We start from the raw sequence: 26,938 nt of genomic DNA, 5'->3' as shown, positions 1-26,938 counted from the left end.
AGAAGTTCATCTTGGATGTGCAGAAACACTCTGGACTTTGACACAACAACGCAGGAAATACATCCATTTAAAGCAGCAGAAGAAGAAGAAACGCAGCCTGTTTGATCCTGCTAGGAGCTCAAATATCACCTGATGCCAAATTAATTAAATCTAAGCAGTAATCCAGTAATTAGCCAGGCGAAAGTCCAAGCTACCACAGCTAAGAGAGACGGTTAGTGGTGGAAGGGGGTGACGACTGGGGGCTCATGTGTTCTGGTCTGAGGTGCTGCAGAAAACCTTTAACGTGATAATCTGCAACGAAGAACTATTCACTCATTTAGAGGCACAATTATAGAGAGAGAGGGAGAGAGAGAGAGGGAGGGAGGGGGAGTCTGGGAGCTCGTTACGGAGGGCGAGTCAGACGGTTAAAAATTGAAGAGCGAACATGGATTATTAAGCAGAACTGGTCATGAAAAGTTAACATGGTTGAAAGACGCCTTTAAAAAGATACTAATTAAAACAAATGTCTCCACTGCTGATGACTTTTTAAACAGCTGAGGGAGGCTGTGAGTGTGTGTGAGTGTGTGTGTGTGTGTGTGTGTGTGTGAGAGTGTGTGTGTGTGTGAGTGTGTGTGTGTGTGTGTGTGATTAACAGTGCAACATTCAGCCATTTTGTAAAAAGTGTTCCCCCCCTCCCCTCCCCTCCATCTCCTCTCCTTCCTCCCCTCTCGTCTTTCCCTGCAGTTCAGACAGCTGACGTCCTGACATCACTTCCTTTCCTTCATTATCTTTTCTGGAAAAGTGAAGAAATTTTAAACCTTTTTTTTTTTTTAAATAAAACATGATTTAATTTCCCTCTGTTTTATAATCTGTAAATCTAAAGTTTAGAGTTTAGAGATGAAGGTTAGAACTGTCTAGAACTGCAGATTCAGGATGTTTCAAAGTAAAGTAGCTTCACAAATCAACTAGTTTCAAAATAAACTACCGCGTTAGGATAGATGTAGAAGATCTCATGGTGATGGCGTCACTTTTAATCACATTTAATTCATTTGTCGTCCTGCCGTCACCTTAAAATATCCAACATCCAGTTAGATTTTCTAAATAAAGCTTTCACTTTAGACCAAAACTACTATAAGTTTAGATTTGGGTTAAAATAAGTATGTTAATAGCCAAGATAAACTTATTACTGCTGTTTTGTCTATAACATGTGTGATGGACCTTAAAACAACTCCTCAGAGTCCTTCCCTCCTCAGCTGGACGCTCTGGTTTGCCTGGATTGTCTTCCTGATGCAGGGTTTGTAGGTCACGTGAGTAATAATGATTAAACGTCGTCTCACAGAGAAACAAAGCTGCTCTCCTGTGTAAAAGTCCTCTGGTGGTCTACTGCACTCTTTGCTGTGACACTATGACGGATGTTTCATAGTCAGACTCGCTCTTTTCCACCTATTATAACGTTCCACTCGTCCAGCTGCATCACAACTCTGCTAACTTGCCAGCAGAGGTCTTTGGGATAACTCCCGTATTAAACGGACGAGCGCAGGAGGCGGCGGGCCGGACGACAGAAGACTGCAGCTCCCACTGTTACACATTACAAAGTTTACAGCTCGTCACATAAATGAGAGGCAGTCAGCCTGAAGGGGGCTCTTTTCCCTCTGAAATGAGATGTTTGGGCCGATTAACTCCGGAGCCGCTCCAGTAAACCTGCTGCACGTCACCGTTTAAACTCCTTCAGTGATATTTCTGCTGTTCCACGCTGAGGTGGAGCAGCCTGGGAACAAGAGGCAGCCATGGCAATAGGTGGTGCACAGAGTTACTGCTATTATCTGTGCAGCACGTTGCTTCTGAAGGACTAAATAAATAACCTTTATCATTGTTGTACCCACATATAGAGCGAAAAGCTCAGGACGGCTCCACCAAGTGCTGGACTGTCTCTTTAAGATGAAGATGTTAATAGTGTTTTATGACTTTTCGAGCCGCGCTGTCCCGACCCGGACGCCGAGAGGCATTCACACCGACGGCCGCAATCAGAGAAGACAGAGCTGAGCAGATCATTAGATTTCTGTCAGACATTAAACAAGCCCGTGGAGCCGGACCGCCGTTTTTCAGGCTGTAACGTCGGCAAACGAGCGGTGAATTGCTCTGTAATTTTCCACTCGTGCTGAATAATTCAGCAGTTATCGTTCAACGATCAGATTTAAGTGGAGATCGGAGCAGGAGGTGAACGAGTGTGTGTGTGTGTGTGTGTGTGTGTGTGTGTGTGCAGAGAGAAAACAACACAAAGATGTCGATGGGGTCATGATGTGGACGAGGGCAGAGTCAGCTGAGGCGTTCGGCTCGGTCAGAATATCTTCTGCAACTTTTAGACTATTCAGAGATACAAGAAGATGCTTTGAGATCAGCTGACAGATAAAAAACATCGTTGGGGAAGAAGATTAAATAAATGACTGCAGACAACAGCAGCCTGAAACATACGAGCTCTTAGTTTCGTGACTAGTTTAGTTACTAGTACACACTCACTCTTTCTTTAACCCTTTCATGCATGAATCATGATCCTTAAGTGTTTTTATTCATCTTTAGGCTGAAAAACAAGGTTTGAACTTGAACCCTTATTTTATAAAGATATATTTACATGTCCACTAGTTGAAATCTAGCTCCTGATGCATGATGTACACTTCAGTGGACATGTGATTAATCATCATTTCCTCCCAATATAAAGTCACTACTTGGAAAATTCAGCAATTGCATGACTCCTTAGATGTTACTTGATGCCACCATAGTTTTCTGACCTGCAAAGGGTTTCTTTTTCTAGAAGGTTTGAACAGAAAGAAATGAGCACCTTGGTGTTTCTGGCTGTCTGTCGGCCATCTTGGCTTCACTCTGAGTGGATGAGATGATGCAGCAGCTTCTACACCATCAAAACTCATGCATGTACAAGAAAACAGCTTCTGAATAGCTGCACACTGCAGTGACCTCTGTGCATGAAAGGGTTAAGCCAACCAGGTAGTTTTGGTGCTTCAGCATCAACACCTGCACACGACGGACGTGAGGAAGCAGCTTCCTGCTAAAACCTGCTGTTGTGTTGTCGTTAGAAATCAGCCGATTGTGTCGCTGCGCTCTGAGGACGAGCTGCTTTTGAGCGTATCAAGCGGTAATAAATATATAAATATGAAGTACAGGACACCTGAGCGGCTGCAGAGCAAAAGAGTATGACTGAAGAACAGAGGTAATGATCTGAAGAGAAGTAAAAGACATAAATAAAGTAAAGGTTAACGCACTAAACTGTGGCTAACGCTCTAAATATTGACAAATGCTGTGGATGAAGCCACGGCTGAGGAAAGCAGTAAGAGGACCTTGAGTTTAGAGTCCTTCACTCCTGTGTTTCCACGGTCAGCTTCTGATCGAGCTGATGTGAGTCATTGATGAACATATTCATTCTTTATTCTTTATTTAATGATGCATCAGCCATGTCCTCTCCTGTTTCTACTGTCGGATCTATTTTCTCTTCCTCTTGTTCATTTATTTTGAGACATACTTGGATGAATCTTTGCTCTTTATTCATTTATCCTGTTTTCTTTGTCTACACGTGGAACTCAGCAGTTTCATTACCAATCAATGCTCTGTGAAATGTGATGTGTGTGTGTGTGTGTGTGTGTGTGTGTGTGTGTGTGTGTGTGTGTGTGTGTGTGTGTGTGTGTGTGTGTGTGTGTCCTGAAACACACTCTTCAGTGTTTTGGTAAAAAAAAAACTTTGATTTAGACTTTTTGTATCATCTCAATCAGCTAACACACACACACACACACACACAGACACACACACACACACACACACACACACACACACACACACACACACACACAGTTATGTCTTCATTGTCTCTTCTCTTTGCTGTTTGCTATCCTGAAGTTCATTGCTTCGCTCTCTCTCTATCTGTTAATGACATCCCTCTGCTGTCGCTCCCAGACTTCTACACACTCACTACACACACACACACACACACACACACACACACACTACACACTACACACTACACACACACACACACACACACTACACACTACACACACACACACTACACACACTTCCTATGTGTGCAGAATCATCTCTGCTGTCTCTCCACTTGGCTGAGTGCCAGCTGGTGTGTGTTGGAGTCAAGGACAAGAGAGGACACAGAGAGAGAGAGAGAGAGAGATGGGGGAGAGAAGTGAAGCATCAGAGTGACAATATGGAGGAAGAAAAATGGGGGAGAGAGGAGGAGGACAGTGAGAGTGATGAGGGGATGGACAGATAGAAGACGGAGAGGAGAACATGTCTGAACAGCTGTTGTTCCACTAAACGGTCACATCTATACTCCTCCTGCAACACAAGCATATAGAAATATATATAAACATATATAAACATATATAAATATATATATAAATATAGATATAGATCTAAATATATATAGATATAGATCTAAATATATATAAATATAGATATAAATATAGATATATATATATAGAGATATAGATCTAAATATATATAAATATAGATATAAATATATATATAAATATAGATATAGATCTAAATATATATAGATATAGATCTAAATATATAAATATAGATATAAATATATATAAATATAGATATAAATATATAAATATAGATATAAAAATATATAAATATAGATATAAATACATATATAAATCTAAATCTAAATGTAATGTAACCAGTACGCTGACTTTTCTTGTCCTATTAAATGATTGCATTCCAAATCAGTCGTCTTCATCATGACAACATCTCTTTGTCAACAGCTACACGTGCTCCTCTCCTTCATTTGTGGCTGGGATTTGAAAACGGAGTGATGAAGAGCACGTGACAGACGGTGGGTGGGGCGACAGGTGTAAACAGCTGAGAGAGACAGACAGGTGACTGGGAGCTGCTAGAAAGGCGTGACGTGAGCCTACTGGTAGAAAAACAAGACCAGAACTGACAAGAAAACACTTGAAGAATACGTTCACACTGATGTTTTGCCCCTGGAGACACTTCACAGCAACAAACATGGAGGAGGACGGTGGTAGTCGGTGGAGGGACAACGAGGCTTTAGACCTCCGAAGTGTTTGGGGAGACATTAACTTAGAAATAAAACAGAAAACACTCGTATCTCCACGTTTGCCATCGGCTTGTTTGTATTCTCACTTCCGTAAACACGGTGCTGCGTCAGAGGTCGTGTGCTTCTTCTGCTCACGCCGCCATTTTTAAAATAATGTGAACAGCCACTTGGAAAAAACTCAGATTGAGGAAGAAGATCTTCTCTCTGAAGCTGCACGGAAAGTCGATGTACAGCCGATACACGCAGGGTTTAACATCAGCAGCTGTCTGCAGTGTGAGAAGAGGACCCCCCACTGTTTAACATGTAAACTGTCTGTGTGTGTGTGTGTGTGTGTGTGTGTGTGTGGGGGGGGGTTCACCTCCCAATAGGAAGCATGTTTGGCCCGAGTCGACTCGTCCTACAGATTAAGGAACAGATTAATTCAACAGCATCGGCCTCAGCAGACGAGGAGGAGAGTTACCTGTGAACACGTGTACATGTGTCAGGAGGTCTAAGTACTAATAATATAATATACTAATATAGAATTATAGAATTAAAATGTGTAAAAGTACAGTTAAAGTCCTTAAATAAAACAACGTGAGGTTGTTTAATCAGTAGATTATTATTCCTCATTTTACCGTAGGAGCTCATTTCTTCTGCTGATTACTTTCATTGATTGTTTGGTTTGTAAAAACAGTGAGAACGGACAGCATCATCATTTTTGATCCTTTTTTTTGTTTCTTAACAGGAGGAAAAATGACCTCAGTGGTTGTTGAAACGTTTCCAGATTCAGTTTTTGTTAATCCAGTGATTGATTGATCAAAGTCTGGCGTCAGCTGTATCGCAGCAGGCCGACATGTTCGTATATTCTGTGTGCTGAAATCACAATATTCTGAAAAACAACAACTTAAGATGTCAAACACTTGTAGTGAAGTAAAGAATCAGATTAGTAGTTCAGTACAAAGAACTTAATCTAATCCTAACAACGTGTGGAAGACGGTCTGTATCTGTGTTAACAGGTGAAGTGATTCTGTTTCCACAAAGTTGTCTGAGAACAGTTTTTATCTCCTTTCTGAAAACTAGAAAACTGTTCAGCAGCTGTTTCATCGTTAATAAAGAGACAAAACCTGCAACACTAAAGAAAAGAGGGGGGGGGGGGGCGCTGCAGCTAAACAAATACAGGCAGTTATATTTATGTGTGTGTGTGTGTGTGTGAGTGTGTGTGTGTGTGTGAAACACTGACGGAGACAGACATGTCCGCAGTCCTGCAGATACTGTGTGTGTGTGTGTGTGTGTGTGTGTGTGTGTGTGTGTGTGTGTGAAACACTGACGGAGACAGACATGTCCGCAGTCCTGCAGATACTGTGTGTGTGTGTGTGTGTGTGTGTGTGTGTGTCAATCCAAAGCCTTGTGAGATTTGAGGCTTCTCTTGTGTCTGAATTTGTCAGAGTACATGATAGGCTTCTCTCTCTCTCTCTCTCACACACACACACACACACACACACACACACACACACACACACACACACACACACACACACACACTCTCTCACAACGAGGGTTCAGTGAGGCAGGAAGGTATTGGCACTGAGGGAATACAAGGAGCAGACAGTAATTAGGAACCAGCCTACTGTACCATACACACACACACACACACACACACACACACACGCAAGAGCCAAGATATGTTCTTGGGGCGCTCACACACACACACACACACACACACACACACACACACACACACACACACAGTGTAATTAGGTAGGGGCCCTGACGCCCCAGTGGTGAACTGAACAAGCCCCTGAATACCCGCACTGGGAGCGGCTGAACACCATAATACGTGGGAAAAGGGCGTGAACACACACACACACACACACACACACCCGTACGTTAATTAAGTGGCAGCCTACTGTGCGTGAAGGGAACAAGGCGGTGGACGGCCGCAGAGGGAGTGTACGTGGACCAGCAGCAGTCAGGATTAACACGAGTCGACCTGCCAGCGCTCTCATTCGCCGCTTCCCTTCTTCCTCTCTCGCACCATTTCCTGTTTCTCTTCACACACACGCTCCCGTCAGACCCCGAACTCAACAAGCAAAGTATCCTTTAGTTTGACTGAGTCGCTTTGAGCGCCTTCATATCGCTGCTCCATCTCCTTCTCCTTCTCCACACAGAGGAGGGAGGCTGGAGGATTTCTTTGGGGCGTCGCTGGATGTGGAAGTGCTGGTTTTGTTTTGTCTCAGACGATGAAAGGTGACAGGAAGAAGACCTGGTTGGATAATCTGTACAAATGTCAAAATGATACCTGCTTCTAAAATAAAGTAGAAGACGCCGGTGGACATTCAGACTTCACCACAACATGGGAGCTTCTCTAACGACTACCTGAAGCTAAAGACGTCACTTTGTGGATCAAACACTCATCACTATCAATCGCTTTGCAATAAATTCAGCAAAACTTGGTGCAAATTCTAGAAAAACAAAGTATTTTGAAGTGATTCCAGCTCTGATTCGGCCTCCTGACTGGCTTCCTCACAGTATTTTGATCCAAGCCGTCCGTCCTAAACTGACTCTTCATCTAAAAGTGATGGCCGTAACACAAACAAAGGGGAAGTGACTTAACCCCTTACTGCCTGACTTTATTTACAATTATATAAAAAAAATAAATGATTTGTGTTTTTGCATTCAAACAGATGCTAGATTAAGTGAAGATTGTTCATTTGAATATAACAGAATAGTACAATATAATAATAGTATAATATAATATATATGTATATACCAGTGGTGCATTTCACACCTAGGCCTTCAGTTCTGAATCAATCCAGCCCTCAATAACTATTTTAAGGTCATAAAAACCATCTTATGATGCAGAAATACAGTATAAAGAGTAGTAACTCCTGTAGCCACAATAAATGCCTTTATTGAAGAAACAAACCAGGGGTGAACAAGTCTCCTTCTACTGCAGCTACACACATAAAAACATCAAGAATAACCTCATAAACTTACAAGATTATTTAGGAAAATAGCAACATTTTACTCCTCAAAAATTCTAAATCCATCCTCAGAAACAGTTCAGTTACTCTGTCGTACAGATTATTCTGTCCAGTCTAGACTATCCAGTCATCAGGTCTGAACACGGTGCCGTACTCCTGCTAGAGGGTCCTGGTGACACCGACTCAACATCTGATCGGCTGAAGCAACAGTTTCATGGACATTTATTCTGTGTTAGAGGGCCTGCAGAACGGACTGTGAAGGCCTTCAGGCAGACTTCTCTGACTTTGACCCTGCCTGGCAACAAATGATGGCTGAAATGTGATTGGTTAAATGCTTTAATATAAAAATACACGTGTGGAAGCAGCACAACCATCTTAAAGCTATGAAAGGAACTATTTAATAAGTATTCAGGGACAAAATGTCATTAACATCAGTTTGTGATTCAGATATTTCTTTTAGGCCAGCAGAGAAGGCTTTGCAGGCCCTGACGGCCCACCACTGGTCTATACGCATAGAATATATATATATTTATATATGTATGTATATATAATATATACATAGAAGATGCATCAGCCGGCATCAGTGGGACACAGAGGCCACCTCAGCTGCATCAAGACCGACAACTCTACTTTTACCCATCATGCACCTGCAGCACACGACACCGTTAGATTGGCAGAGTAACATCAATAAATTACATTTGAAAAGAAGGAAGCTCGAACACGACTTCACACCCTCTGGGTTTGTGCAGCAGAACTTCATGCTGGACTAAAAAACCAACGTTAACATCTATTTTATGAGCATTCGACAGCTTTTTAAGTTTAAAACTTCTCCAACAACACGTCAGACCGAAGAGCTTCTAACAGGAAGAACACACACTTGTGCAGATGAAGGACAGAGCTTGTGCTCTTCTACCAGCCACCTGTGGAAATAATCATTCATTACTTCATTATAGCGGCCATTCAGAGTCATCTAAGGCAGATCCACACAGATCCACACAGATCCACACAGATCCACACAGATCCAGGCGGTCTAACAGTCCGGCGCTGGTCTGGATGTTGTCTCAGAGTGTTTTTTTGTTTTTTTTTAACGCTGCAGTATTATTGTCCGTCAGTTGTCTGGTGTGGGGTTGTTGGCTGGTGAAGCTGAAAGATGAAGCGAGCAGACAGACGGCGTTAATCTGCTGTTAATTTGTCTGGGCCGTAACATGAGACAGAGTGAGCTGCAGGAGTTTAGTGTGAAGCTGTTAGTCATTAATTTAACAGACACAGAGGTGAACGAGGCCACGTGTCTCCATTATTCTCTGTCACACTGTCACCACACATAATAACTGCACTGCAGGGCTCAGCCTGTGTGTGTGTGTGTGTGTGGAGTTGCATATATTTCTATATAATTACTTCTTTAAGTGTGAAGTTGACAATGTGACAGAAAGAGTTTTATCCCACAGTCTTGGTTTATTTCCTTCTGTTTCTGACTGTAATGAACCTTTATTTCACTGATTATCTATTTTTAAATAATTGTTTTTCACATTTTTTGCCGGCGTCATTGCTGCCAAACTGACGTTCCCAAAGACCGACGGGTTTGTCATCAGGTTTGCAGGTGTAAACCAAAGTATTAACCCTTCAGAGTCTAGGACCACCACACGGCGTCAAAGTCACATGTCGCACGTTTGAAAACGTAAAGCTGTGACACAAGCACGCAGGTGCTCAGTTCAAAGACTGTTGGAAAGCGGACACTTCAAACTTTTTACAAGTGTTTGAATTTTCTCGATCGGCCTATTAACACTAAAGTTATGAAGAGCCGAAGTCGCACACTACAGCTCTTCTACGAGTTAGAAGATGCTGAATCTGGGGAAGAACGTTCTGATTCTGAGGAAGACTCCTTTCAGAGGATGAAGAGGATGCTGCACGTGAAGACGAACAAGAGGAGGTGTCCGCGCAGACCCCCGCTCCTCCAAAGATCCAACTAGTTCCTGCTCGGATTTTGTGTTTCTTTTGCACTTTTACATCCAGTGTGTCCATATATTATGTCAAAATAAATAAATACTTGTAGAATCACATAGGTGAGGTTGTGCTGAAAAGAAAGACACAAAGAAAGGCAAGAAAAAGGTAAACTGGGAAACACAAAGGTAGAATGAAAAGTAGTAAAAAACCCAGACTGTGAAGGGTTAAAGATAAAAGATTAAAGATAAAAAGTTATTATGCTTCAGTGTGAGCTGGAACCTGCTGACGCTCAGTGTGCTGCAGGATGAAGATCCCTAAAGTCAGAGTATCCATCAGTCTGCATCAGTCCAGTTGACCAACACTGCCACCTTACTGGTGTCGCCAATAACCGGCGACATGTCTGACGTCTCGCTCCGTGAAGTTGAACCCGTAATCCTCAAGTGTTTTCGCTCCAAACGACGACACCGGGACGAGTCTGAAGCGTTCCTTCCTTCCTGATACAACATTTGATTACAAATGTGTGCGTAATTGGGCTCAAACGGCAGCACTTAGCGAGTGAGCCGCAGTCGTCTTTTCACCTCGTTTCACCTCTTATTACAGCCTGGTAACCGTAGAAACCGATCCCGAATCGGTCTCGCTCTCGGTCCACAGAGGAAACTACCTCAGCAGTAAAAATTAATGAACTCTGACCAACTGCCTGACAAGAGAGAGACGGGTGATGCAAGGAGAAGGATTGACTAAGTAAGAAGAAGAGGGAGGGGGAGAAGAGAGGGAGGGATCAACAGAGGGGAATTCTCATGGATGAAGAGACAAAAGAAGTATTTCCAGCATTTTCTACTAGATATATTGATCCTGGCAGGACAAAATGCTGGTTTGCTGCTCGCCTCCGTCCCTCTGGTTTCACATCCTCCCTCCCTCGGTCCCTCCGCTCCATCTCTCTGTCCTCAATTCCCATTTAAGCGTAATTAAGTTGCTGAGATGAACATTACGTGTCGGATGGGAAACGGCTGAATGCCATCGGTGATGGGAGGAGAGAGAGGGATGGAAAGAGAAGAAGAAGAAGACAGAAAGGAGGAGCGTGAAGGAGGAGGAGGAAAGAGCGAGAACCAAAAAGAGAAATGGGGAGACTGAGGCAGAGGAGGAGGAGGAGGAGGAGGAGGAGGAGGAGGAGGAGGAGGAGGAGGAGGAGGAGGAGGATGTTAATTAATTATAAGCTGTCAGGGTCCAAGTCATCTTCTTTTAAATGTGGAGTTGGAGCGGCAGAAAGTCACGGCGGCTCATATTAAAGCTTCAGCTCTGATTTAGAGGCACAAATGTTCCAGACAGAGCGAAGAGACTGTTTCATCTGCCGCCACACACAGAAAACAAGAAATCCTCAGGAAACTCTGGTGCCGGCGTCGACGTCAGGACCCGGGATTATATTCACTAACAAATTAGCCTCGCTGATGCAACGACTGATGCCGGTGTTCGACACTAGAAAGACACTTTCACACTCATCTCATTTAAACACACAGCGATAATAAAGATACTAGGCTAAAAACTGGGATTACGGCGCTGTGACATCATCAGAGAGCACAGTCCTGACCACGCCCACACACCTGTATCACTGAGGTGTGAAACTTTCTACCGGAAAATGAACTCTTTTGTCTATTTTGTTTTTGTAATAGCTTTGTGAAGATGCAGAGAGGAGACTTGGAGGACAGGTGTGGTTAGCCTAGCTTAGCATAGAGACCTGTAGCAGGAGGAAACAGCTCACCTGGCTCTATCATGCTAGCATCTCATTTGTTTAACGTGTCCACAAACCCAAACCCAACGGTAAGTCGGCGTGCAGGAAGTGCTTCTTGGTAAATATCAGAGAGGTGCAGCGAATCCCTGCGTGCCAGATAATAAACTCCAAAGCTGGTTGAATAGATAAAGTGCTCCATAATAGGATACATACATCACAGGACTCATAGCACTAACGGTAATATCAGCAGCAGTCCGATAATAAGACCGAATTGCCATTTTGTTCCACTTCATTCATTTATTCTGACATGCTGCTCGTGTTAGTCTGATCTAAAGGCAAAATCTGAATTATGGAAATAAAGAAATCAGCGATGTGCGAAGTGAAAATAGTGGCTGAAGCCGTCTGCAGTCTGCAGGGCAAAGAGAGTTACTGCAGTGCTTATCAGTGTCCAGTCCTTATCTGCTGCTCTGATCCACACACAGGAACACACTTTATTAACTGCAGCACAATACAAGCCTGCAGGGGTGTGTGTTTGTGAGGGAGGGAGGGAGGGAGGGAGGGAGGGAGAGAGGGGAGGGAGGGGAGGACAAATGCTCTCACTTCAACTATTCCACTGGAAGTGAAAAACAGGCTGTGTGTGTGTGTTTTCAGCCTGAGGAGGAGAAGAAACGGGCAGAGAGTGACGTTAGCAGCGTCCAGCCTCACCGGAGGAACGAATCATCGTTAGTCTGTGTAGGGTTAGTCAGTAAACCAAGGCCCCACTGGCTCAGATCTTAGACACTTTCACTCTTACTCAGCCACACACGTCTCTGTCGGCAAGATCACAAGTCCGACTGCCGGAGCTGGAGATGTGTGTGAAGCTGTTTGGTATCTGAGGAGAACCAAGGAAGAACTGTTTCTGCACTTTGGCCGTTTAGTTATAGCGACGACAGTTTGGCTAACAACTGTAGCATTCATGAAAGTTTCATCGTCCTCACCGGCTCTTCCTCACCCATACGGCTCGCTCAGCAGCTCAGTGCTTATTCGATCGTACATGTGGAGCCATTTTGAGGCTGATTTAACAGACAGACAGTGAGCGGACGTCTTGTGTTTGGGTCTCGGAGAGATGGATGCATTTACAGATTGTCAACATCTGGCTAGAATCAGCCTTCGCTCCATCTTGGCTGCTTCTTAGAGGCGTTTACACACACAGATCTTTTCAGATCAGGCCGCTGCTCCGTCAGCTGAAGTGGTAACTGAGCTCTGATTCGGCTAAATTGTGCTCATCCAAAGCGCTGACATGTTCCCAAAACATCCTCCCGCCTGTCCAGTCAGTCAACAGATCCTCCTCCGTCACCTGAAGTCAGACTTAAAGCGTCTGATGAATCTGACTTGACTGAAACTAAAGCCACACGTTGATTCTTTACCTTTAGTTGTCACATTATTTCCCCAAGGAGACCGTTTACAGTAGAGGCATAAATCACATTATTTATAGCACTTTTCCAGACCACTGTGGGCTCGTTTGATGAATTAAAAGGTATAAATAGTTTTGGCAGGACGCAGAGTTTTTGGCTGCTGGTGTTCAGTGATTTCATGCAGTTCCAGGAAGTAAAAAGTGAAGCTTAAAATAGTTCCAGACGTCTCAATGTCACAACTTTTACAGTGGAGAGGATTCGCTGCCAGAGCGGCTTTTACTGCTCAACTCTGAAGGAGAGGAGGGATGGAGGGAGGGGAGGAGAGGAGAGGAGAGGAGGAGAGGAGGGGGAGACACAGGAAGGAGAAAGTACGACGACAAAAGGATGGAAAGAAGAGAGGAGAGAGAGGTAGACTGGGTGAGGGTGAAGGAGGTAAGGGAAAGAGAGAAAGGAAGTGAATAGGAAGGAAACAAGAGGAGCGAAAAGGTGGGAAGACAGAAAGGAAGAAAATGGTAGATGGGTAGGAAGGGTAGAGGACAAGGTAGGAAAGATGGAAGAGAAGAAAAATAAAAGGACAGAAAGAGATGAATAAATGGAGCGAGGGAGACAAGGGAGACAGAGAGGGAGAGGACACGAAGAAGATTAGAAAAATGAAGACTGGAGATGACTAAAACGACAAGGGGTGAGTGGAAAATAAAGGAGGGAGGGACTGTGATGAAGAGGAGGAAGAAGGGATCAAAAAAAGACAAAGAGGAGGAGGAAAGGAATAAGGAAGGAGGAGGAAGGAAAAAGACAAGAGGACTATTTCATGGAATAGAAGGGAGGAATGAAATGGTGAGTGGAGGGGTGGATAGAAGGATGGATAAAAGGAAAGGAGTGTAAAGGAAGCATCGGTGGTAAAAAGGAGAGAGGGAAGGAGGGATGAATGGTGGGAAGAAGAGAGGACGGAGGAGAGACAGATACAGATGGAGGAAAACATGGGAGGAAATGGATGGATGGGAAAGAAAAGAGGAAAGAAATGTCAGTAAATAGTAGGAAAGGACAGAGAGGAGAAGAGGAAGGAAGGAAGGAAGGACAGAAGGAGAAACAGGGCGATGAAAAAAGGCTGTAGATGAAGAAGACATGAGGGACAAAGCAGAGGAGGAAACGCTGGAGGACAGGAGAGCGAGGAAGACGAGGGCCAGGGAGTAATTTCAGAGTTGGCTTGTTTCCCAGGAAGAAGGAAAACGCAGAGAAGGTCGAAACCACAATCTGACAAAAGGAGTCAGCCAACAAATGAACGAACGCATAAAGGAACAAAGGGAAGGATCGATTTTTCTCTTTTACATCATCAGTGTGGTTTCTACCTCACTGCTGATGTCATCTTCATCACCTGGTGCAGCCTGAGGTGATTCCTCTCCAGGAGGGTCGTGACTCCACGACGTCCACTGTCCTCCATCAGTGGATCACGTCTCCTCCAGTAGAGGACTGCTGAGTGTGGTCTGGTGTGGTGTGGTGTGGTGTGGTGTGGTGTGGTCTGGTCTGGTCTGGTGTGGTGTGGTGTGGTGTGGTGTGCTCTGGTCTGGTCTGGTCTGGTCTGGTGTGGTGTGGTGTGGTGTGGTGTGGTGTGGTGTGGTGTGGTCTGGTGTGGTGTGGTGTGGTGTGGTGTGCTCTGGTCTGGTCTGGTCTGGTCTGGTGTGGTGTGGTGTGGTGTGGTGTGGTGTGGTGTGGTGTGGTGTGGTGTGGTGTGGTGTGGTGTGGTCTAGTGTGGTCTAGTGTGGTCTGGTGTGGTGTGGTGTGGTGTGGTGTGGTGTGGTCTAGTGTGGTCTAGTGTGGTCTGGTCTGGTGTGGTCTGGTGTGGTGTGGTGTGGTGTGGTGTGGTGTGGTGTGGTGTGGTCTGGTGTGGTGTGGTGTGGTCTGGTGTGGTCTGGTGTGGTGTGGTCTGGTGTGGTCTAGTGTGGTCTGGTGTGGTGTGGTGTGGTGTGGTGTGGTCTGGTGTGGTCTGGTGTGGTCTAGTGTGGTCTAGTGTGGTCTGGTGTGGTGTGGTCTGGTGTGGTGTGGTCTGGTCTGGTGTGGTGTGGTGTGGTGTGGTCTGGTGTGGTGTGGTCTGGTGTGGTGTGGTGTGGTGTGGTCTGGTGTGGTGTGGTGTGGTGTGGTCTGGTGTGGTGTGGTGTGGTGTGGTGTGGTGTGGTGTGGTGTGGTCTGGTGTGGTGTGGTGTGGTGTGGTGTGGTCTGGTGTGGTGTGGTGTGGTGTGGTCTGGTGTGGTGTGATGTGGTGTGGTGTGGTGTGGTGTGGTCTGGTGTGGTGTGGTGTGGTCTGGTGTGGTGTGGTCTGGTGTGGTGTGGTCTGGTCTGGTCTGGTCTGGTCTGGTCTAGTGTGGTGTGGTGTGGTGTGGTGTGGTGTGGTGTGGTGTGCTCTGGTCTGGTCTGGTGTGCTCTGGTCTGGTGTGGTCTGGTGTGGTCTGGTGTGGTGTGGTCTGGTGTGGTCTGGTCTGGTGTGATAATGACACTATACAAACACTATAGTCAACGTTTGGTTAAGGTTGGACCATTAAAACCATCCTGAGCTCCACCACTTTCTACCATCCACCATAAGGGAAACACAACCTCTTTACTTCGCACGAGTCAGATGTAGCCGCTACCGAATAACACCGAGCTAACGTCAACATTAGCGGCAACAATTTCCTCCAGTCATCTTTTCTGCATTCAGGAGGTGGAGCATCGATTGTAGGCGATGCCAAACACCTTCTGGCTCCTCAAAGCACTGAAGCACCACCCCGGTGTTCCCACCCTGCCAGAGCAGATGTCCTGTATTAAAACACTTGAAGGTCACCTCGTCCTGAGGCCCGACCCTTTGAACAGACTGACTACAGAGAATTGTTGGGTCCACTGCGTCCTTTGACCCGACACCGCCGGCGTGGAGGGTGTGCTATCGGGACAGGACGCCGCTCGAGCGTTTCCATCAGCTGAGAGCGTTTCTGCTCTTCACCGCAGCCCTGAGTGGACGTTTAACCCCCCCACTCCAGCCTCGACAGCGCCGCACAGAGCGTAATTAGATGGATATTATCACAAATACTGAGAGAGGAGAGAGAGAGAGAGGATGTGGAGTAGATGTGGTGGAGATAATGAGGACGAGAAATGGTTTCATGTTCGATATCTGTGACTGTGGACGGCTGTAAACTTGCTCTCTGTCGCTCACACACACATTCAGATGCTGCTTTTTGGCTCAGAGACACAAAGATGAAGGTTTTGCCGCTTGAAGCGCAGCATCTTGTGATCCAAACATCACAGATGAACTCCGTCACCGCCGCCTTTGATTCCAGCTTTTCTACAATCTGCTGCCAGATTCCTGGAGAGGCCTTGTTTTTCCACGTTGGCTTTGTTACACCGGCACTGTTGGCAAGCAACAGATCACAGTTAGCTGATTAAAAAAACTAAATACCTGTAATGCATTCTGGTGAGCAGGAGGAAGCTGTCGGGAAGGAACGTGTCCCTAATTTCATTCGTCAAAGCAGTTTTGCAGAGAACACTTTCAGAAGTGGATGTGAATCCAGCTCTGTTAGCAAATGCTTCTCCCGTCCTGCACCGTTGGCGTGATCCACAACGCCGACTGTGAGCTAAACCTCATCAGACGACGACGCCAGGGTTGGACCTCACTGATGCTCTTGTGACGCACCACATCCACACCTGCTGGACGGACTGAACCCAGAAAAGTGGAGTGAAGCAGCACATTAAAACGCTCACAGTCTTTTTAATTCCACTTTGAGGGTCTTCAGCACTTTCTAGTGTGTTATGATTTTTATTTTTAGCATATTTTATCAGTTTTTCATGCATATTGCTTATAATTTTGCAAGATGGTGAATTTTTCAGAGTTCTCAATTTTTTTCATGTATTTTTTGTGTATTTTAGACCATAAAATGATGCGCATCATGACAAAAACATGGCAATTTAAGGGTTAATTTTTGAAAAAACTAATTAAAATTTGATATGTATGATTAGGGCTGATGCTGGTCTAAAAAACTATTTAAAAAAATTTTAAAAAAAAGAAAGATTTTTAACATTTTTATGGCTTGTTTTTATGCATACACATTTATGTGTGTAAGGATCTTTAACGTGATTATTTCTGAGGACCTTCAAGGGGTTAATTCCACTTTGGCAGCAGGTTAAAATAAGTAAGCTAAGACAGATCTGAAGAGAAGATACTGAGTTGCATTGTGGGAAGTGCAGGATCTGGTGTTTGGTCAAACTGCTCTGGATCCCCGAGCTTGAAGGGAATCGAGAGCCACTGAAACTGTGTTTAGAAATGTTAAAGCACATCAGCTGACAGGAGAAGTCGTCCTGACAGGATCTAGCTTCAGTACCTTCAGGTATTTCAGATTTGTGTTTGCTTCTTGCCTAATGGCCACAACTTGTGCTCATCCCGGTTCCTACCGGACACCGGATCCATCCAGCTTCGCCAAAAGTCACATTTCAGCCTCCGACGCTTCGATTTCGACGATTCTTTTGTTAATCCGTCTCCGGCAAGTCCCCGAACTTTATGCAAATGTAATATTAAACTGCCGAAGAACCTCTTATTAATTCATTAGATTCATAATTGTGTTAATGTAAATGTGTATAAATATGAGGAACGTAGCTGCAGCGTGGGCAGAGATGTTTAAATGAATGATTACTAATGACTCAATATCATTACACTGAGGTTTAGCAGAGCTGCACCGACACAACATTAGACAGTAATTCCCTCCAACTCTCCTCCTCTGCATCCTCCCTCCTCCTCCTCCTACTTTCCATTCTTCTTTCCTTCCTCTTTTCTCTGGAGTCCATCTTTTTCTTATTTCTCCCTCCTTCCTCTTCCTCTTCCTCCTCCTCCTCCTCTTCTTCTTTCAGGATTTTCTTTCTCCACACTTCCCTCCTCTCACTCTCTCATATCCTGAAGGAATGTAATCACCTGCAGGCCCTCATGCTTAACTACCCCCGTACACACACACACACACACACACACACACACACACACACACACACACACACACACACACACACACACACACACACACACACACACACACACACAGGACGTTTGTGCAGGTGGCGGTGTGTGACGTTGACTAATGCGATGCTGGTTCAGACATGTTGGCGTTAATCGATTAGCACTGCAGCTCGACAGCATGAGCACGAGCACACACACACACACACACACACACACACACACACACACACAATCACACACACACACACACACACACACACAATCACACACACACACACACACACAATCACATGCACACTGCTGCCATGAAATCAAGGAAATGGAGAGAGAAAGACAGAGAAGGACTTTGGAAAATGGAAGAGAAAATTGTAAAAAAAAAAAAAAGGATGGAGAAAGTGAAACCATGATAAAACAAAAGCACAGACAGACAGACAGACAGACAGACAGACAGACAGACATGTAGAGTGGACAGGTAGACAGGCAGGTGAAGGCACCTCGCTAAAGAACAGACAGAGAGCAGTAGAGAGCAGGTGGAGAACAATATGCATCTGTTGTGCTGTAAACGGAGCCGCTATCTGCCGCCTGCATCACACCGAGATAAAACCTAAATAAGGAAATAACACACAAAACCATTTTTCAGCACAGCAGCATCTGATCTGTGTCACCGCTTCCTATCGGAGAAACACAAAAAGAATTATGATCCATCAATACCGAACCTGGGAACATCTCACACGGACTGTTAATGATCCAATACCTCCGTGATTCTGCAGCATCTCTAAGTGTTTGAGGATTTAAGGATCTGATGCAGGTGCTTTTATTTTGTGTGTTAGAGGCGCTGGAGGAGAGGGTTGTTCAAATCTAAAGGGTTCATCCTCTGGAAATCTGGAATCTGTCTGTTTTCTGTTTTATCTCATCCTGCTGGTGGCACTAGAGCAGGGGTGTTCACACTGTTTCGGCTTGTGAGCTACTTTTAAAATGAGCAGGTCAAAATGATCTACCTACATTAAAAATGCTAAACATCTATTTATTGATATAGTTACTTTATATAAATAATATATGTTGGCGTTCACTGCAGAACTGAGGCTAATGTAACCTATTATACAAACTGACAAACAGTGATGCACAATATATTAGAATATATTATAATACTGCACACAAGTGACCAGAGGAACTGGAACATTCACTACATGAACTAAATACATGAATACAGCAGCTAGTGTGTTTGACCGCTCATGTCCCTGCTGGGGACCCGTAGCAGAGAAGAGCTCTCAGACTGGAGCCCTGTACGTCAATGTCACGCGATCTACCCACTACCACTACCTCCGCGATGGACGAAAGTATTAGAAATCCTCTAGAAATCCTCTGGGGACCATGAACATCCACCACAAACTTCATATGGTTGTTGGGATGTCTCACTCTGCTTCACAGACTGCCGTCATGCTCCTCGTCTCATTTATTAACAAGGCAAAACATGCAAAAATAATATTCTTGGTTCAAATGCTGCTAAATATAGTGACTCTCCACTGTGTGTGTGTGTGTGTGTGTGTGAGTGTGTGTGTGTGTGCTAATGCAACAGATTGTCACCCACTAGGGAGCGTCATTAAGAGACACAGAGCGCTTGTGATTAAACTGTGAGTGTGAGGGAGCGTCATTAACAACACTGTACTTGCAGCAGAATGTCATTAGCGAACGCCACGTTTCAGGAAGTGTTGTGAAGCTTCGTGAAGCTTTGTGAAGCTTCGGAGCTGAGACTGAGCTGCACTTTTCAGAAACTCACACCAGAGACGAGAGGAGAGGAGAGGAGAGGGGAGGAGAGGAGAGGAGAGGAGAGGGGAGGAGAGGAGAGGAGAGCATCAGCTGAGCTGGTCAGTCTTGTCCCTCTCAGCACCGCAGACACAAACCTAAACTACTTAGCTGACAAAAAGCCCTAAACAAAGGGGGAGGAATCCCAAAAATAATCGTCCGATTGTAGTCTGAACTTTGTCTGATCAGCTTTTGTTGATCACAACGGCAGATTAACGGCCTGAACGCTAAACAATCTGGCTGCTGGACGACCGGAAAGAAGGTTTTAAATTGTGGTTGACTGTCTTTTTAAGTCGTTTTGGGGCATTTTAGGAGAATAATGATGTGCAAAGTGGTTCTGTTCAGTGTAGAATAAGTTCATTAAAAAGACTCATTAAAAAGATTCATTCACCATCGTTCAGTGCTTGAATGGAGCTTTGACAAATGCACCAAACTCCATTTATAATTCTTGATATTTTAGTTTTCTCGCTGAATATCAGAGAAGAATGTTAGTTAGTTTAATGACTTTTAAGTCGTCTTGACTGATCTGCAGTTCAGCAGGACTCTGATTCTGATTCTGGGGGTTTGAACCGCCGACCAGGGAACAGATCGAGCGTCGCTCCCTTCATACTGCAGGATCGTTTCAGGAAGAGATTCAGTTCAGTTTGTTCACTCAGAAGATTCCTTCTCTTGAGCAGATCAAATGTGAGCGGACATGAAACAAGAGAGGAGAGAGAAGACGTGAAAAAAGGGTTCAGTTCCTGCTGCTCGCTGCATCTGACTGGTTTCTGCTTCTTTGTCAACATTTATGAGGATGTTCTGTCTAAGCTAACTGATTAGCCGCAGACAGAAGCTAACACAGCTAATTAAAGTGTGTCTAAGGCCGAGCTGAGCTGAGCTCCAGTCTGAATACAGCCACCTGACAGGATGACACACGGATACAGACATAGAAATATTAATGTAAACTCTGTAAATTATTTTCAGAAACAATGATCTGTTTGAACCCGTGTGTGTGTGTGTGTGTGTGTGTGTGTGTGTGTGTGAGAGAGAGATAAGCTATCTGGTACAGTAGAACTATGATGCATGGTTCTCATCCCCACACTGCTGATAGGAAACACACACACACACACACACACACACACACAGTTCAGCACTGATACAGAGTGTTGATAACTCTGCAATAAACTCACACACACAGAAACTTACAAAGTACAATCATAGAGTGTGTGTGTGTGTGTGTGTGTGTGTGTGTTTGTGTGTGTGTGTGTGTTGGTGGATAAGAGAGAGAGAGAGAGAGAACAAAAAGGGAAGTTAAACTTCAAACAGGAGCCTTGATGTTGATATCATTTAATAACATCACGTCCTGCACACAAACACACACACACACACACACACACACACACACACACACACACACACACACACACACACACACACACTCAGTCACAAAGCGCTCATTAGTCTTAACAGCAATGCTATCAGTTTGTACGAGTGTGTGTGTGTGTGTGTGTGTGTGTGTGTGTGGGAGAAAAAGAATGAAACAGAGGCTGTTAATGAAGAGAACATAAGTCTTCTGACCTGGTATAACACACACACACACACACACACACACACACACACACACACACACACACACACACACACACACACACCAGAGGATCTTTGTTAAGACGGTACGATAATCAGTCTCCTCTCTGAAGTACAGTTTCATTTTATATGTATTGAAATGTGTCAAAGCATCGTTTCGGGGACGTGTGTGTGTGTGTGTGTGTGTGTGTGTGTGTGTGTGTGTGTATCGGGGGGGTTGGGCAGGACAGTAGCGATGTTTCTGAGTGATGCAACTGCATGAAAAAACTAAGAAATTATGTATTTCACATCCACTTAAATTGTCCTGGTCTCAGCTGACAGTTCTGCTGCTCGTCTCAACAGAAAGAAAAACGACTGCAAACATTTTCGCTCTTTTTTCCACTTTACATACATACACTTTGTGTATTTATCAGGACCAGTGCATCATCAGCACGACGTCACTGCGTTAATATGTCAGACGTGTGTGTATATATATGCAGACGACAGCACACATGAGGAGCAGCAGTGTTGATCCAACATGTTCTCCTCATGCAACAGTCACATATATCTTCTTCTTTTTTTAACTACACCGACTTCTCCTGTGCAGCTGTTGTTGAGATGCACTTAAATAAAGCAGCACACTGCACACAGGAGGAAGATGGAGGCCGACATCCTCCAAAGTCTCCGTCCCTGCAGCTTATCCTCTAAAGACCTGGCTACACGTGTGGACATCACACTTTGGGTTATATTACCATAGTAGTTAATTCTGCTCAGCTGGGGCCGTGTGGACATGGATGTGGGCAAAACTGTTGATATTTCATTTTGTTTTTTTCACTGTGATTTTCAAAACATGTTCAAAATATGTTTTGTATGTGTTATAAATACATGTAAATAAAGAGTTTTGCACAAAGGTGACTTTATTGTGTTTTCTGGAAATTAAGACTGATTGTCCACATATGTGGACATAATGTTTCTCTAAAACTACACCATGTAAAAAGATGATGCTTAGGTTTTATACTTATCAGGGTCCAATAAGCCCAAATAGCAAGGAGAAATAAAAAATGCATATCAAACAAGAGCTCAGGTCTGAAGAGGTTAATGACATCCTGATGGTAAAGTGGATCTATTTAAAAGAGTTCTGACAGGCAGCTGACTGAAGTTTGGTTTTATTGTTATATCGGACCGGCGTGCTTGTATATACGTCCATCCATCAGAATTTGATTTATTTATTTATTTCTATCTATCTTTATATGTGTGTATGTATTTCTCTTGTGTTTCTACACTTATTGTTTCACTTTGTGTGCTTATTTTATACTTTATCTTTATTTTTATTATTGTTTCAGACACTCAGAACATTTCACTGTGTATAACTGTGTGTGTGACAACTAAAGCTCTTGAATCTTGACCTGATATCGATCGATCAGCATCGAGTCGTGGTTCACTTTTCATCCTCGGGTCATTTGAGACGTGTTCTCAACATCCTGCTGTGTTTAAATTGTTGTTGGTGGTGCTGACGTTGCTGTGAAGTGTTGCCGATGACGATAAGATGAGGTGGTGTTCTCCGTTTCCTGTCTGGAGGCTGCACACGTCGCTAACTCTGCTAAAGTTAACAGTGCTCCAATAAATGAATAAAAAAAACAAGCGCTTTGGGATTTGTTTTTTAAAAAATGATGTGAAAATCAGACGGTGAGCACGACGCTACAGCTCATCCATTCATTCTCTCTGTATTTACCAGGTATTTTTCTGCACAAACATGTCCGCTGTAACGTCTGCAGACACCAGACAGACAGAACATTTGGCACATCAGAGCGTACGAACAGGCAAACTCTCCTTCCAGAAAAGTTCCCAAGAGAGACGTCATTGTCCGTTATTCCATTACGACGTTAGCAATCGCTGAGATGTGGGAACAGGACGGTGAAGTTCATCAGGGTGTCCCCAGATGTTTGTGTGCAACTGTGCAATGAGATATTCTGAACATTTGCAGAGTTCAGACCCGTTAACACATCTCATCTTTAAGGAGTAACTTTCCTCCAAGCGCCTTAACCCTGACAAAATAAAAAGACCTTTCTCTATAAGAGGAAGAATAAAAGTGGTGGGATTTAATGAATATGAGCCAGAAACATTTTCTATCAGATATGTGAAAAACATATTTACTCCTTCTCTTTGATTTAGCTGAGAGTAAACATGCCGCTACTTAAAGAAAAGTTCTTCTGATCAACAACCTCATCAAAGTCAATTTAGCTCCTGTTTTTTTCCTCCTTAAAAAATATTACAAAATCAATTAGTGAGAGTGCAGATCAAACGATGTGAGCGACAGGCAGCCGGCGACAAATTAATCAGCGTCCTGAGGGACAGATGGCTTCAAAATGAACTTTCTCTGCTTTTAGCCTCAAAGCAATGTTTTTTTTCATCTTCACCACCATAATATAGAACAGAAGATTCCCGGAGTTGTAGTTAGGGAACAACAGCTGCAATTAGTCCAGCAGCAGATTGTCTTTGGTTTGAAAAGGAAGACATAAAGGAGGAGGTTAGGAAAGTAGGGGAGTGGATAAGACAAGGAAGCATCTGGGGAGGAAGGAAATAAAAAAAGGAAAGGAGCTAGTGGAGGACAGAGGAAATGAGGGAGGCAAGGACGGCAGGCGGGAAGGAGGGAAAGGAGAGAAAGGGAGGAAGGAAACTTCAAGAGGTTAGAGGAGGGAAGGACTAAAGGGGACAAGTAAGGAAAAGAAGGGAGGATGGGAGGATGGGAAGAGTGGATACTGTAAATATGTGTGTTCATGCTAATTAGCCGGCGCTAGCTGTTGCTGGAAGAACCCATAGACATGCTAATCAGAGATAGGGCTAACTGGCACTGGTCCACAAGGAATTAAAATACATGTTTATATTCAGAGAGTGAAAGAGATTTACAGCGAGAAGACGATGTTCATGTTTAAAAAGTACGTCACAAATATATCGTTCCATTAATAAAGCTACAGCTCAACTGGACGCCAGGAAATGCTGTAATTCATGGGACTATTTTCGGCGGCGGATTAATACACATTGAAGAAGACAGAGAGAGGAGAGCGATGCGTTCGAGGCCGTCCGTCTCGTCGATCGTGAGGTGAAGTGTAGACTTCTTAGTCTTGAGATCAGACTTGAGCGTAAGTGAGTTCCTGTCACATTTAAAGCAGTCAGCGCCTCATTACTCTTAGTTTGACTTTTAATCGTCAATAAATTAGCTGGCAAACGCTTTTTCAAGACGGAGCGAACTGCTTCCTGGTTTGAATCAGGCCACAAAATCAATGCTGCTTCTTCAAAAATGCTCTCAGGATGTCTGGTAAAGATAATAACGCATTTAAAATGAAAAACTTAAAAACAACACAGGAATTACTACCAAGGAAATAAAGCCTCACACCTGAATCTGACCTCAGTTAAAGAAAAGTGTACGATAAACTATATTTAGCCTTCGTGAACCTCTCGGCTCGTGAAGCGTCCGATATAACAATAAGTTAACTTTCTGAACAAAACTAAGCACAAAACATTTGAGAGGAACCACGTCCACGCAGGCCTGAACACGAGGAAGAGAGGGAGAGAGATGAAGGACGTGGAGGAGATGGAAGGGCAGAGATGGAGACAGATAGAGGGATGGAGGGACGGGAGGAGGAGTGTTTCACAGAGCAGTTATGAGTGTTATTAAGAAATGGCTCGGCTGCTAACGGAGCGTTCAAATGGTGGTACAGCTGAACGCTTCACGGCTCAGCAAACACAAGCTCGACCGCCCTCTCTCTCCCTCTCTACAGTTGATCTAATTCCCTCTCTCTCTTTCTGATTCGTTCATCTCTCTCCCTCCCTCCCTCTCTCCCTCCCTCCCTCTCTGTCCTCCAACTCTCCCCTATTACATTTTAAATTGTAGAAATCCATTCAATCCATTGGTTTCGATCAGAGAGTGCAGCAGTCTTTCTGTGCGCTCACATTATATAACTGCACATCATGGACCTGTGAGTGTATGTATTTATCTGTGTGTGTGTGTGTGTGTGTGTGTGTGTGTGTGTGTGTGTGTGAGTGTGTGTGTGTGTGACAGGCAGTAAACAAGGTAATAACAGTGCTGAGCAGGACCCCTGAAGACGAGTCGCTGCTATCAAGTGCTTCTACTGGAGCGAGTATCCTCCTCGACGCTACAGTATGTGACCCAATAACGGCGTGTTTGAGTTTGTCTTTGTTGTGAATATTGCAGAGGATGATGGCAAATACATATATTTAACTTGAGGGATAAAGCAGCAGCAAATTTCATGAAAAGAGCCAAACAAACATCTCTTGATGCTTCCTCTCTGTGGCCCTCAGGTCTGAGCCCACTGGCTGCTAGTGAGGATGTAACTAAAAACACCTCATATATATAAAAACAGAGCTTAACAAATGTATCAGACCTCCACCCAGTGGAAGGTGTTGGCCTCCCCTGCCCTAAATTAACAGTATTGCTGATCACCAGATTATTTATTTAGTTCCTGTGATGGTTAACCCTCCAGTATGTGCAGCTCTTTAATCACAATGATGGATCTGAAATGATGGAAAAGGAATCTGGAGTAGAGGAACTGATGGACTGGACGAGTCAGAGTCCAGACTTGAATCCTATCGAACAGATCTGGGATTTATTGGATTAAAAAATAGATCACACACTAATTTAATCCAAAGCAAGTCTGTGGGAACAGCTGGGAACTATTTGGAGCTCAATAACAAAAGAGACGGTGGAAAAGTCCATGAAAACAATCAGGGAGGTCAAACTAGATATTAAGATTTCTGGTTCAAATATGTGAATAAGGACTATTTAGTTGTTCCACTTTGTTATTTGCCTAATAAATAAAAATACAATGTTTAATTAGAAACAAGTTTTTGACAGATTTCTAAAATATTTGTGTTTTCTCCTTTTTATGACAGCTGGTCTGAGACATTTGTTGAGCACTGTATATATATATATATATATATATATATATATATATATATATATATATATATATACACACACACACATATACATATACATATATATATATACATATACATGTAAATATATATATATATATATATATGTATAGCTTTCTCAAGCAGATATTCACTGTAAAGAAGATTGAGGGGGGGGGGGGACTATTTTCAGCGGCGGATGAATCCACATTTAAGAATAAGAATAAGAATATGACCGCCTTTATTTATCCTGGAGGAAATAGTTGTACCAGAGTGAGTGAGTGACCAGAGGTCGTCACAACAATACAAAATATTAAAATACAAAATTGAACAGAAACTTAGACACAATAAAATAGAATTAAACAGTCTGTCCCTTTTTAAAACAAAAAGTACAGATTGAAAAGTACAAATTTGTCAGAAGTGTCACAGTGTGTGAGGTGAAGTGTGCAAAGTAAGTGAAACTGTCCAGAATAGACTTTAACAACTAAATAAGATATGTGCAAAGTGCAAACAGAGACAAAGTGAAAGGGAATGACCTTTATAGTTATTACACATGATTCTGCTGAATGATTTGGTGCTTTAGTGAGCGTTTGGGGC

The 26,938-nt window shown here is 43.8% G+C and overlaps 1 protein-coding gene across 1 annotated transcript in view; it reads right to left on the bottom strand.

Moving 5' to 3' along the window:
• Positions 1-26,938, bottom strand: part of LOC139212420 (neuronal PAS domain-containing protein 3) — a 294,675-nt gene that overhangs the window by 129,092 nt on the left and 138,645 nt on the right. The window contains exon 4 of the mRNA XM_070842965.1: positions 8,525-8,533. Coding sequence (XP_070699066.1) covers positions 8,525-8,533 — 9 coding nt within the window. The remainder of the gene's footprint in view (positions 1-8,524; positions 8,534-26,938) is intronic.

The sequence above is a fragment of the Pempheris klunzingeri genome, chromosome 13 (assembly GCF_042242105.1).
Source record: "Pempheris klunzingeri isolate RE-2024b chromosome 13, fPemKlu1.hap1, whole genome shotgun sequence".
Taxonomy (NCBI): Eukaryota; Metazoa; Chordata; class Actinopteri; order Acropomatiformes; family Pempheridae; genus Pempheris; species Pempheris klunzingeri.
This window is presented reverse-complemented; position numbering and strand designations above follow the sequence as displayed.